Below are 13,754 nucleotides of genomic sequence, written 5' to 3'. Positions count from 1 at the left end.
AGCGTTGTGACGCATGCATCCGACGTTTACATGAAATTTGACGCTCAAAAAACTGCATCATGTAGCTGACTGTTGCGCCCAAATGACGCATGCGTCACAAAACGCTTGACAACGCATATGGCGCATGGCCATGCGCCCCCCATGTTAAAGATAGGGGCGCATGACGCATACAAGTGTCGGTATCCGTCGACGACGCTGCGCCCAACAACGCAAATGTGAACGTTACCTAAGGCTGCTTTCACACATCAGTTTTTTGCCATCAGTCACAATCCGTCGAAAGTTGAAAAAAATGGATCCGTCGCAGACTGTGAAACTGATGCGACAGATCCGTTTTTTCGCCAGATGAGACTAGCTGATCCAGATAATTGGATCCTAAAAAAATCGGAGCATGCTTCGTTAAAAAAAAAATACTGAATCAGTCACCGGATTCCATCATTTGACTGATACGGCACCATAGGCTTCCATTCTAGCAAACTATGGACGGCGATGGATCCGTCGCTGTCCGTTTTTCCGACGGACACAAACGTTACTATGTCTGTTTTCTCCGGCCACCGGATAAACATTTTTTTCGACGGATCCGGCGAACGACAGATGAAACGTGAGGCCATCCATCCCTAATACAAGTCTATGAGAAAAAAACGGATCCAGCAACACAACTGTTTAGGAAATCGTGGAATAACTTGGTAAATTTTTCTTCTATCTTGGCGTCTTGTCTAATCTGTGATGAGGCCTCCAGAGCAAATATTAACACTGGTGATTTATATGTTGTGGGTTGTTTTTTTGTTGTTTTTTTGTTGTTTTTTTGTTTTGTTTTGTCACCCCCTTTTACATTCAGAAATATCTGAAAATACTACTTGTTTGTTTTTCCCCACCATATGTTGTCTTGGTGTGTGTAATAAATATATATTACAGTTGGGACGATTCTGGCAAAATGTATAGACTCCAAGATACGTTAAGTGTCCCCTACACGCGCAGGACATGTGGGAACTGATACGGTTTCGGCTTGGCTGCAAGCCTAGTTCCTACCTTAAGTAATGTCTAGGTCACAGTGTTTTTTGTCTGGCCTGCCAATGTTAAGATGGAAATCTTAATGTGTAAAGCCAACCTTTCTGTATAGTCTACTTGTTACCGTTCACCTGATTAAAATCCCTTATACTTGTTATCTGTTCTGTGAAGTTTAGTATAACCAGGTTAGGCAGCCGTATACGCTCGGTGTGTTTGGGCTGCGACTAGCATTATTATCTTTCCAGCTGCTTCTGTGATTTCACAAACAAGGCAGAATTATATGGTCAGAATTTACTGTTGTGTTCCACCAAATGACTGTATAATGGACTAGTATGTAATGGCTTGGAGCTCGTTATCATAGAAGTCAGGAAGTGCATTCCTGGGGACTGCGTACAGAAGAATGGAAATATTTTCATTCACTGAAATGTCTACTGATTATCTTTAATGGATGAGCGGTTTACAATGAAAATATACTCTATTCTAGAGACGTTATTGTCATCCCACACGGATGTCTGGAAGCCAGCACTAGACACTTGAAGAAATGGTTTGCTTCCACAGTACTAGGGTGTACATTTTACAAAGTCACTTCTACAAAGAATGTAAAAAATTGGCCTAGTAGTAAACAGAGCTGGCATTGTACCATTAAGATATGTGCACTAAAAATGGATATTGGTTAATACATCAAAATGAACAAACTAATCTCCTAATATTTTCACCAGCCTTGTCCTTTACGGAATCCGTTTTAGATAATTGCAGTAATGTCTGGTGCTTTAGTTACGTCATGTAATTTCTAATGGACTAAGTTTGTCCATGGGGAAAACCCCATTTACGTGCACATTTTATTTTTTTTTTCAATCAATATTTGTAAGCGAAAACCAGGAGTGGGCGAAAAATGCAGAAGTGGTGACATGTTTCTGTCATATGAAAAACGATAAAGGTGCAACCTTTAGCCTAATGTGCACACGTTCAGGTTTTTTTTTTTTTGGCGTTTTTATAGTGAAAAACGCGATAAAACCGCAAAAAAATGCGTACATTAAGCATCCTATTATTAGAATGCAATCCGCAATTTTTGTGCACATGTTGCGTTTTTTTTACCGCGACGGAATCGCATTCCGGAAAACGCAGCATGTTCATTCTTTGTGCGGAATTGCAGAGATTCCGTACACATAGGAATGCATTGATCTGCTTCCTTTCCACGTGTGGCTATGCCCACCATGCGGGAAGTAAGCGGACTATGTGCGGGTGGTACCCAGGGTGGAGGAGAGGAGACTCTCCTCCGGGCCCTGGGAACCATATACTGTAATTGTTAAAAAAATGTAAATAAAAAAATCATGATATTCTCACCTTCCGGCGTCCCTCGCAACGTTCCCAATAATGCATTGCGAAAATGACCTGTGATGACGTAGCGGTTTCGCGAGACCACTACGTCATCTGAGGTCATTGCTGCAATGCATTATTGGGAACAGGAGCATCGCGAGGAGCGGGAAAGCTACGGGGGCTGCTGGAAGGTGAGAATATCGCGATTTATTTTGTATTATTATTATTATTATTATTATTATTATTATTAACGGTCTATCTTTTTACTATTGATGCGGCATAGGCAGCATCAATAGTAAAAAGTTGGTCACGCTTGTCAAACACTATGTTTGTTTGACAAGTGTGACCAACCTGTCAATCAGTTTTCCAAGCAATGCTACAGATCGCTTGGAAAACGCTAGCCTTCTGCAAGCTAATTACGCTTGCAAAACGCTAGTGTTTAGCGTGAATACACATGCCAATTCTGCATGCGATATACCCGTGGCAGAAGTTGCGGAATTGCTGCGGAAATTTCCGCGGTAATTCTTCAACTTGTCCACTTAGCCTTATCATTTTTGCAAGTTATATGCTTTTTTTTTTATTGGCACCTGTTCACACTAGCTTGGATGTGCTGGTCACTTTTCTCTATTTGTGTTTCTATTATACTTTTCCTCTGATTTTTCCACTCCTGGTTTTGGCTTTCAAATACTGACCGTGTGAACGTGGCCTTAAGATACTGGACTCCTGTATTCTGTTAAGCCTATAATGATCCAGACACACAACACCCTGATAATGCCCTATTCGCACATCATTGCAGTTTTTCACAGCATGGGACTAAGGATGCTTAACCATGTTCTCCCTGATTGTAATACCCATCTCATGGGTCATAAAATTATATGGTTCTATTACTAAAATGGATTTTGTTGTATTACAGGTCATAACACCAATAAGGACTGTACAAGGACACAGTTATGACTCTTCACCAAAGTGGCAGACGAATGTCTATGATACTCCTCCTGCTCGACCTCAAGGGGTATGTAAGGAACCAAATGGATGTAATACTGATTTGGAATCATGCTTTCTTGCATACCTGCCTTTAATATCAGATTGTCCAGTTAGAGTAAAATCTCATAATATTGTTTAATCTCATTTTATTTCAGGTATATGACGTTCCACCAGCTGCTAAAAATAACACGTACCTAAGTCCCGCCAGAGAACAGGGAATTTATGATGTACCTCCCTCCCAAGCGGTAAGTGCTATTGCCTTTTAGGAGAACCAAACTATATCTTATTTCCTACACTGGGTCTGATATACGCATATGGCTCGTTAAAACAGCGTCCACATGGCCACATATTCCTGTAAATGAAGAGCATTGTTAAGAACAGTATGCAACGGACCAACAATATTAGACCTGTTTTAAAGGGAACCTGTCGCCTCCAAAATGGAAGTTGAGCTAAGCCCTCTGGCATCAGGGGCTTATCTACAGCATTCTGTAATGCTGTAGATAAGCCCCCCGATGTAACCTGAAAGATGATAAAAAGAGGTTAGATTATACTCACCCAGGGGCGGTCCCGGTACGATGGGCGTCGCGGTCCAGTCTGGGGCCTCCCATCTTCTTACGATGACGTCCTCTTCTTGTCTTCACGCTCCGGCGTACTTTGTCTGCCCTGTTGAGGGCAGACCAAAGTACTGCAGTGCGCAGGTGACTGGCCTTTCTGACCTTTCCCGGTGCCTGCGCACTGCAGTACTTTGCTCTGCCCTCAACAGGGCAGACAAAGTACGCCTGCAGCGTGAAGACAAGAAGAGGACGTGATCGTAAGAAGACGGGAGGCCCCGGACCGTGACGCCCACCACAGTGGGACCGCCTCTGGGTGAGTATAATCTAACCTCTTTTTCTCATCTTTCAGGTTACATCGGGGGGCTTATCTACAGCATAACAGAATGCTGTAGATAAGCCCCTGATGCCAGTGGGCTTAGCTCAACTTCATTTCGGGGGTGACAGGTTCCTTTAATGTAATTCTCACTATAAACCGTGCCCATTAGTGATGAGCAAGCGTGCTCTGATATAGTCTTGTTGCTCTGGTGTTATCAGAGTATCTCGATTAATATGTTTAATTTCCATCGCTTGCATGTTTCACGCCTGTTAGCTGCAACATATGCGGGGATTGCCTAACAAACCGTAAATTCCCCGCATGTGTTTCGCCTGTCTAACAGGTGCAAAATACCCAGCCACGGGGACACTTGGCATATTTTTTGAGCACGCTTGCTCATCACTAATGCCCATCCAATGATTCAAGTGTTTGACTCCTCAAACGCTATTCACAGCACTTGTAAGTAAGGTTTATAGAATCCTCCTACTCTTTAAAAAAAAATGCTTATCATGCTTGTGCCTCATAAATATCCAGTCTCGTCATCTCCCTCCATAAATACAATGTACATACAATTACCGTTACTGAACTTGTTTCTTGCAGCGGATGATGATGGAAACTTACCGTATTTCGCGGACTATAAGACGCACCGGACCATAAGACACACCCCAAATTTGGGGTGAAAATTGCAGAAAAAAAGATTTTTTTATAAGATGGGGGTCCGTCTTATTGTCCGAATTTACAGTATCTTACCTGTGGGCTGGCGGTGGCAGAGCAGGGTCACAGGAGGCATGGTGTCGGCAGAGGTGGGGTGAGGCGGTACGGCGTGCACCTGAGCAGGGTCCCTTCCTGCTTAGGTGGGCGACGCCACGGCCTGGTGTCCATGGGAGGGTGGCAGCAGTGGTTACCGGCAGAGGTGTTGGGATGAGGAGGCACAGTGAGAGGTATGGCGTGAGAGGGGTCCGGGTGAATCCTGTTGTTACCGTGGTGGCAGAGGTGTGGAGACGAGGAGGCGCAGTGAGCGGGGTCCCTTTCCCTGGTGAGGTGATGCAGCAGCCCCGGTAATGCAGCAGAGCCGGGTGAATCCTGTGGTTACCGTGGTGGCAGAGGTGTGGAGATGAGGAGGCGCAGTGAGCGGGGTCCCTTTCCCCGGTGAGGTGATGCAGCAGCCCCGGTAATGCAGCAGAGCCGGGTGAATCCTGTTATCGGTGCGCGCGGCCATCTTCCTGAGGCCGCGCGTTCGCAGATGGAGCTCTGCTGCCCGGGGCTTCAGGAAAATGGCCGCCGCGATCCCCATCTGCGCACGCGCGTCATCCCGCGGCCATTTTCCTGAAGCCCCGGGCAGCAGAGCTCCATCTGCGAACGCGCGGCCTCAGGAAGATGGCCGCGCGCACCGATAACAACAGGATTCACCCGGCCCTGCTGCATTACCGGGGCTGCTGCATCACCTCACCGGGGAAAGGGACCCCGCTCACTGCGCCTCCTCATCTCCACACCTCTGCCGCCGCACCTCTGCCGCCACGGTCCACGGTAAGCCTGCATTGCGAATATAAGACGCACCCCCCATTTTCCCCCCTTTTTTGGGGGGGGAAAAGTGCGTCTTATATGCCAAAAAATACGGTATACCCTGAAAGTGCTGCTGGAAAAGAGGCACCTTCTCACTGCAGTGCTATGGAGAGTACAACCTCTACTGAGCATGTGCAAGATTTTAGGAGCATGGATGACTGCATGGAATGGGACTTGTCAAATGGGCGACAGTAGTATTTACAACTGTGTTATGAAAATATTACAATCAATCTGGGATGGACTTGCATCCCCCTCAGGCTTAGGTGATCTATTTCTTGACTAATACAGATTAGTGTTAGTTTTGGTGACAAATCCTTTGTAATGACTTCTCCATCATCAAATTAAATATACTACTATTAACACTGGCATATGGTATTACTAAGGCAGACAAGAAGTTTTATAATTGAGTAATCTATTATACTTCTGATTTCAGGTTTACAATATATTACCCTCTGCTAAGGATAAAGCGTATGACTTTCCATCATCAATGAAACCAAGGCCAGAAGCGACTTATGACACTCTGCCTCCAAGCTCTAAAACCTGTCAAGAGCAGTGCAAAAAATTGAATGGCGTCAGCCAATTGCACTTTGAGGCTAATTCAAGGAAAGGTAGCGTGTATGACTTTCCTCGTAACCAGCTCAATCAAACGGCATCCGATGATTATGACTTTCCGCGAGGAGTTCACAGCCTTGGCGATACAGGATCTGATGATCAAGAAGGAATCTATGATTTCCCACCACAGGTTCAGCAGGACTGCAAAAGAGTGCAGGATGTAACTGATGGTGTAAATAGGTTGTCCTTCTCCAGCACTGGAAGCACGAGAAGCAACATGTCTACATCTTCCACAACTTCCAAGGAATCCTCTGTAGCTTCTTCTCCATCTCAGGACAAAAAACAACTGTTAATGGATCCAGACTCTGCCATAGAATTGTTACTGAGCCTTCAACAAATGGTGGAAACATCCGTGTCTAAGTTATTAACTTTTGTTAAAGCCGAGTGGCGATCATATGGTTACATGGAAAGATATATCAATGAAATACATTCTGCTGTAGACAAAGTGCAACAGGCCCTGCAGGACTATATCCACTTCTCAAAGGGGGCTACCATAAATGCCTCTTTTATTTCCGAGCCTGGCCTTTATAGTAAAATGAAAAGAGAATTGCACAGATTGGATGATTCCCACCAGATCTTGGCACAGACCAGTCAGGACCTCAACAACTGCAACTGGTCCCTCAATGTCCTTTCTTACAGTAAAGCAGCCAACAAATGTGACAGTCTAGAAAGATTTGTCATGGTAGCTAGGACAATTGTAGATGATGCTAAGCAGCTAACCACCACTGTCAGTATTAATGCTGAACTTTTATTTAAGCAAGCAAATGTCCAAAAGCAAAAACCTTCAGACACCATTACCAGTAGTTCAGAGTTTGTGTATACCAGCACAAATTCCCAGATTATGCAAGCAGATGGTGTTCAGCCATTGTCACAAATGGGAAAAGAGCACAATCCAAATTTCAAGCATCGGGAAGGTTCAATAAGAAGTTGGATGGATGACTATGATTATGTCCACTTACAGGTAACTATAATGGGTGGTTCTTCTGTGCATACTCTTGGATGTAGTATTTTGTAGAACACCCAGTGAACCATATAAAGGGCTCTCTTGTATGTAATGTTACCTCGCAAGATTTCAGGTTTATTAAAGGGAATGTTAAACACACATGATCAGTTTCTTATAAGGTTATGTTAAATATTTTATTTATTTTTTTTATATTTCCAATTATATCACTAAAATAATCAATCTTGCAATATTCTCACTGGTTGCAAAGCCAAATACTAGACTTGTACTTCTAGTTCTGTACAGATAACTTTTCAGAGGTCTTATTTTGGTAAGATAGGACTACAATGAAAGGTAACGCTTAAAGGGTGGATCTTGTGTTATCCACTATATACAATAATGTCACAGCTCACTTCCTCCCCCATACTTCACAATGACCTTTGCCCAGATCAGACCATGCCCAGAAAATACTTGTAGAGAAGTCAATCGGTTATCGCCTGTACATTGTTGTCTATATCCATGTGGCTGCTGAAAATAGAAAGTAAAAGTATAGTATTAGGCTAGGGTCACATTGCGTTAGGGCAATCCGTTTAGCGCTAAGCGCTAGCGGGTTGCGCTAACGCAATGTCTTTTTCGGGGTCGCGTTAAACGTCCCCGCTAGCGCAGATCCCCGATCTGCGAGAGCGGGGAACGGACCTCGGGCGCGCCACGGATGCTGCAAGCAGCGTCCGAGGCGCGCTACAAAAGACCGGCACATCACTAGCGCGTGCCGAAAATGACACGCGCTAGCAATGCGCTTTAACATTGCGGGCAATGGGAGCGCTAACGGACGCTTTGCACGGCGTTAATTTCCCTGTGCAACGCTGTCCGTTAGCGCTCAGCCATAAACGCAATGTGACCCTAGCCTTAGTGTGAAAACTTTTTGATTTATTTATAAAGCACCATTGATTCCAGGGTGCTGTACATGAGAAGGGGCTACATACAAATTACAGATATCACTTACAGTAAGAAAACTAACAATGACAGACTGATACAGAGAGGACCCTGCCCTTGCGGGCTTAGGCCTCTTTCACACCTCCGTTTTTTACAATCAGTCACAATCCGTCAAAATGTTGAAAAGACGGATCCTGTGCAGATTGTAAAAAAAAACGGGTGCACTGGGTCCGTTTTTTTTTTTTTTTTACGGATCCGTTGAGGCTATGTGCACATATTGTGTATGCGACTTCACCGCATTTTTCAGCTGCGAAAACGCATACACGACACAACCCAGGTTAAAAAAATGATTAAAAAAATTAAAAATGTGATATTCTTACCTTTCGGCGGCGCTCACGATGCTGCTGGCAGCTCCCGTTCCCAGTAATGCTACATCATCACAGGTCATTGTCTCGCAATGCATTACTGGGAACGGGAGCTGCCGGCAGCATCGGGAAGGCTGCGGTGGACGCCGGAAGGTAAGAATATCACAATTTTTTATTTATTTATTTGTTTTAACATGATATCTTTTTACTATTGATGCTGCATAGGCAGCATCAATAGTAAAAAGAGAGAATTTCCCTGACTGGAAATTCTTCCTCGCATGCTCAGTTTCAAAAGACTGCATCAGTCGTTGGATTCCTGCTTTTGACAGTCAGCGATGGATCCTGCGTCCATAGGCTTCCATTATAGCCAACGACGGGCAGCGCAGGATCCGTCTCTGAACTATTTTCCGATGTACAGAAAAAAACGTTCCTCTGTGTGTTGTCTCCGCCCAATGGACAGCAATTTTACGAAGGATCCAGTGCACGACGGATGAAACGGAAGGCCATCCGTCACAATCCGTCGCTAATACAAGTCTGTGAGGAAAAAAACGGATCCAGCAGCAACATTTGCTGGATCTGTTTTTTTTCACAAAAGGATGCATTGTGACAGAAAAAAAAAAGACAGAAGTGTGAAAGAGGCCTTACATTCTACAGGATGGTGGGGAAGGAGACAATAGGTTGAGGGTTACAGCAGCTCCAGTGTTGGTGAGGAGGCAGCGGGGTCAGTGCAGGCTGTAAGCTTTCTTGAAGAGGTGGGTTTTCAGGTTCTGTCTGAAGGATCTAAATATGGTTGATAGTCGGACGTGTTGGGGCACAGAATTCCAGAGGATGGGGGATATTCAGGAGAAGTCTTGGAGGCGATTAGGTGTAGAGAAGAGAAGGAGGTCTTGGGAGGACCAGAGGTTACGTGAGGGAAGATATTGGGAGATTACTTCAGAGATATATGGAGGAGACAGGTTATGGATGGCTTTGTAGGTCAGTATTAGTAATTTGAACTGGATACGCTGAGGGAATGGGAGCCAAAGAAGAGATTTGCAGAGGGGAGAAGCGGAGGAGTAGCAAAGAGAGAGAGATGAATTAGTCGGGCAGCAGTGTTAAGGATGGACTAGAGAGGTGCAAGGGTGTTAGCAGGGAGGCCACAGAAAAGGATGTTGCTGTAGTCGAGGTGGGAGACGAGGGCATGCACAAGCATTTTAGTAGATTGAGGGTTGAGGAAAGGACGGATTCTGGAAATGTTTTTGAGCTAGAGGCAACAGGATGTGGAAAGAGCTTGGATGTGCAGTTTGAAGGACAGGGCAGAATCGAGGGTTACTCCGAGGCAGCGGACTTCCAATACAGGGAAAAGCATGATGTCATTTCTTGTGATAGATCAGGTAAGGAAGGTCTGTGACCCATTCACTGGAACGGCACTGGCACCAAAAGGGAGAAGGGAGTAGAAGTGGTGGTGGTAGTTTACTGGGTGCTGCCGTATGAATTGAGGAGGGGTTGTCCTAAAAATGGACAACCTCTTACTGATTGGACCAGACTGCTGGGCATCAGATCGTTGTCTTGGCAATTGCCTCAACTGCGTACAGCTACAGTTCTTCATGCCTGATGTTGTATCGTGAAAGAAAGAGGAGCTGGAAATGCCTTTTGAAGACCTGATAATTTGTATATAAATGTTTTTCTGCATAAAAAGCATGTATATGGTTGGTGCCCTAGTAATTGTGAGCCAGTGGGTGTTAGACTGCACACGGACTCGTTTATGAGCAGGTCGTCATATAATGCATCATGACCAATGGTTTCCATAAAGCAAAAACTTCTTCAGCCTAGTTGCACCCACATATTCCACATATTTAGTTATTAGGACATGGAATATTGCCATTGCCCTTTTTTTTTCTGTGGTAAATGTGCTCGTATATCAAATCATGTGTATATGTTTGATATATTTTACATTATTTTTGGTGCTTTCCATAACACAAAAAATGTATTGTTGCAATGTGAAAATAAAGCATCTTTCTAAAACTTTTTTTTTTTTCAAAATTGCACAGAACACCTGTTGCAGCCATACATCCATTTTTATTTTTTTATTTTTATTTTTTTCCTGAGGTTTTCTAATCTACTTTGATGTCTCGCTAGTAGGACGTTTCACCCTTGCCCTGTCTGTCTGCGTGTGAACGGTGATATGAAGGGCCTGTCTAACCAGCCCCCTCCTCTGTGTCAGTAATGACTGAGTAGAGGCCTGGGTTAGCTATTGAATAGGCCTTTCATTTCACTTTCGCCATGTTTTACATATATTTGTAAGGAAATTGATGTATGGCCAGAAGGGAGCAGGAGGGGACAGTGGGGTAGTTAGACTTTGTTTTAATTACTTGTACCTGTTTCAATAAAATAAAATGGTACTTACCCAGAAGTTTTCCATCCCCTGTCAGGCTGAGTCAGGTCCGTTTCATATCTGGAAACTTTTGCAGGGTTTCAGTTTCTATATCGCTAGAAGCATGAGATCATTATCATTTGTAATGTGATTTGGTATTTCCATTACGTAATTACTGAAGGTAGGGATTTTTTCTTTTTTTCAGGGTAAAGAAGAATTTGAGCGACACCAGAGAGAACTTCTAGAGAAGGAAAATATTATGAAGCAAGGGAAGCCCCAACTGGAACAGCATCAGGTAAAGTTTCTACCATTTCTTTCCTTTTCCTGCCGGGATGGAACGAGCTGCTGATTTTCATTATCTGTGTTGCAGCTGAGTCAGTTCCAGCAGCTGGAGCGGGAGATTACCACACCAATGGAAAATGATATCTCAAAGTGGAAGTCTCCTCACAGTGTTCCTGCTGAAAACAGTTCTCTGACTCCTCAAGATAAGCAGCTCCTGTCCTTCTACTCGGACCAGTGCGAGACCCTCTTCATCTCTCTACTTAACTCCATCGACGCCTTCTTCAATTGCATGAGCACGGCACAGCCCCCCAGGATCTTCGTGGCTCACAGCAAATTTGTCATCCTGAGTGCACACAAACTGGTATTTATTGGCGACACTCTTTCAAGACAAGTTTCCACAAAGGAGATCTGCCATAGACTGATGAATTCCAGTAACCAGCTGTGTGAACTACTTAAAAATATTGTACTGGCCACTAAAATGGCCGCCTTGAACTACCCGAGTGCCGCATCGTTGCAGGACATGGTGGACCGTGTGACAGAACTGGCCAATCAGGCGCAGCTTTTTAAACTTTCTTTAGCGCAGATGGCTTCTTTATGAGAAGGGCTGTATACAGAATTGTGTATATTGTTCAATACTAGTCGCTCAGTGTACATAGAAATATATTTTTGTAGAATGTTATTGTTTCAAGATCAAATTTGCTATTTTGCATAGACCATGAAATTTAGCAGGAGCATTGCAATGTGTGCCATACACATGTCATGCTGATATCCCTGATGATTACTCATTGCACCTTATGTCATGTGCCATTCACTATAGTGGGTCTCTGGAATGATACGGTTTTCCTTTTGTGCCGTTCACTTTCTGAAATGGGTGCAACTCTGCCCCCTGCAGAATATATACTATACTGCATAGAGAGGTCTGCAGCAGGGGATCAGATCATACAGCTCATTATATCCCAAGCTCCCCTTGTGACCAGAGATGGACAATCTTGTCGCTATTGCAGTGTACCCAGGCGATCGATTCCTGTATGATTTATAAATCCTGATCGGCCAGTATGTAATATACAGTATTTTATTTTCTTCGACAGCGCTTTGTATATTTTGGTTTAGGTGCAGTTTAGCTCCCCTGCCCCCCATCCTCTGACTGACATTTAGTAGTGAACTACATTTCAAAGTAGCTTATGGGGAACTGTCATAATTTATATAGGAGTGTTTGTTTATACGGTATTTTTTATCAAAGTAATGTTATTGAGTTAAATGGTAATTGTGCCCTATGTAAACTATATGAAGCAAAAAAATGATTTTTATAAAGAATCTTACTAAAGAATTTCAGTCTTTGTGCATTACATTTATTGGCAGTTGTAACCCATGAGCACTGTGTATTCATATCCCATGGGAAGACACTGCAGGAGTACTGTACATTTAAATGCAGATTACCCTGTATATCACACTGGTTTGCTGGTGGTCCCGCACTATAATCCACCGATATTGCTCTCCTCACAGTCAAAGATGTTTTCTTTTTTTTTTTTCTTTAACCCCTTCCCGACATTTGACGTACTATCCCGTCGAGGTGGGGTGGGCCCGTATGACCGCCGACGGGATAGTACGTCATCACCGATCAGCGGCGCTCACGGGGGGAGCGCGGCCGATCGCGGCCGGGTGTCAGCTGCATATCGCAGCTGACATCCGGCACTATGTGCCAGGAGCGGTCACGGACCGCCCCCGGCACATTAACCCCCGGCACACCGCGATCAAACATGATCGCAGTGTACCGGCGGTATAGGGAAGCATCGCGCAGGGAGGGGGCTCCCTGCGGGCTTCCCTGAGACCCCCGGAGCAACGCGATGTGATCGCGTTGCTGCGAGGGTCTCCTACCTCCTTCCTGGCTGCAGGTCCCGGATCCAAGATGGCCGCGGCATCCGGGTCCTGCAGGGAAGGAGGTGGCTTACCGAGTGTCTGCTCAGAGCAGACACTTGGTAAGCCTGCAGCCCTGCACAGCAGATCGTCGATCTGGCAGAGTGCTGTGCACACTGCCAGATCAATGATCTGTGATGTCCCCCCCTGGGACAAAGTAAAAAAGTTAAAAAAAAATTTTTCCACATGTGTAAAAAAAAAAAAAAAAAAAAAAATCCTAAATAAATAATAAAAAAAAAAAATATATTATTCCCATAAATACATTTCTTTATCTAAATAAAAAAAACAAAACAATAAAAGTACACATATTTAGTATCGCCGCGTCCGTAACGACCCAACCTATAAAACTGCCCCACTAGTTAACCCCTTCAGTAAACACCGTAAGAAAAAAAAAAAAAAACGAGGCAAAAAACAACGCTTTATTACCATACCGCTGAACAAAAAGTGGAATAACACGCGATCAAAAAGACTGATATAAATATCCATGGTACCGCTGAAAACGTCATCTTGTCCCGCAAAAAACAAGCCGCCATACAACATTATCAGCAAAAAAATAAAAAAGTTATAGTCCTGAGAATAAAGCGATACGAAAATAATTATTTTTTCTATATTTTAGTTT

The 13,754-nt window shown here is 44.1% G+C and overlaps 1 protein-coding gene across 2 annotated transcripts in view; it reads left to right on the top strand.

Moving 5' to 3' along the window:
- Positions 1-12,542, top strand: part of NEDD9 (neural precursor cell expressed, developmentally down-regulated 9) — a 51,882-nt gene extending 39,340 nt beyond the window's left edge. For both annotated transcript variants that reach the window (XM_077269888.1, XM_077269890.1), the window contains 5 exons: positions 3,236-3,334; positions 3,462-3,551; positions 6,170-7,309; positions 11,145-11,234; positions 11,310-12,542. In XM_077269888.1, the coding sequence (XP_077126003.1) occupies positions 3,236-3,334; positions 3,462-3,551; positions 6,170-7,309; positions 11,145-11,234; positions 11,310-11,819 (1,929 nt within the window). In that variant the 3' untranslated portion in view covers positions 11,820-12,542. The remainder of the gene's footprint in view (positions 1-3,235; positions 3,335-3,461; positions 3,552-6,169; positions 7,310-11,144; positions 11,235-11,309) is intronic.
- Positions 12,543-13,754: the final 1,212 nt, after the last annotated feature.

This window comes from Ranitomeya variabilis, chromosome 6 (assembly GCF_051348905.1).
Source record: "Ranitomeya variabilis isolate aRanVar5 chromosome 6, aRanVar5.hap1, whole genome shotgun sequence".
Classification (NCBI taxonomy): Eukaryota; Metazoa; Chordata; class Amphibia; order Anura; family Dendrobatidae; genus Ranitomeya; species Ranitomeya variabilis.
This window is presented reverse-complemented; position numbering and strand designations above follow the sequence as displayed.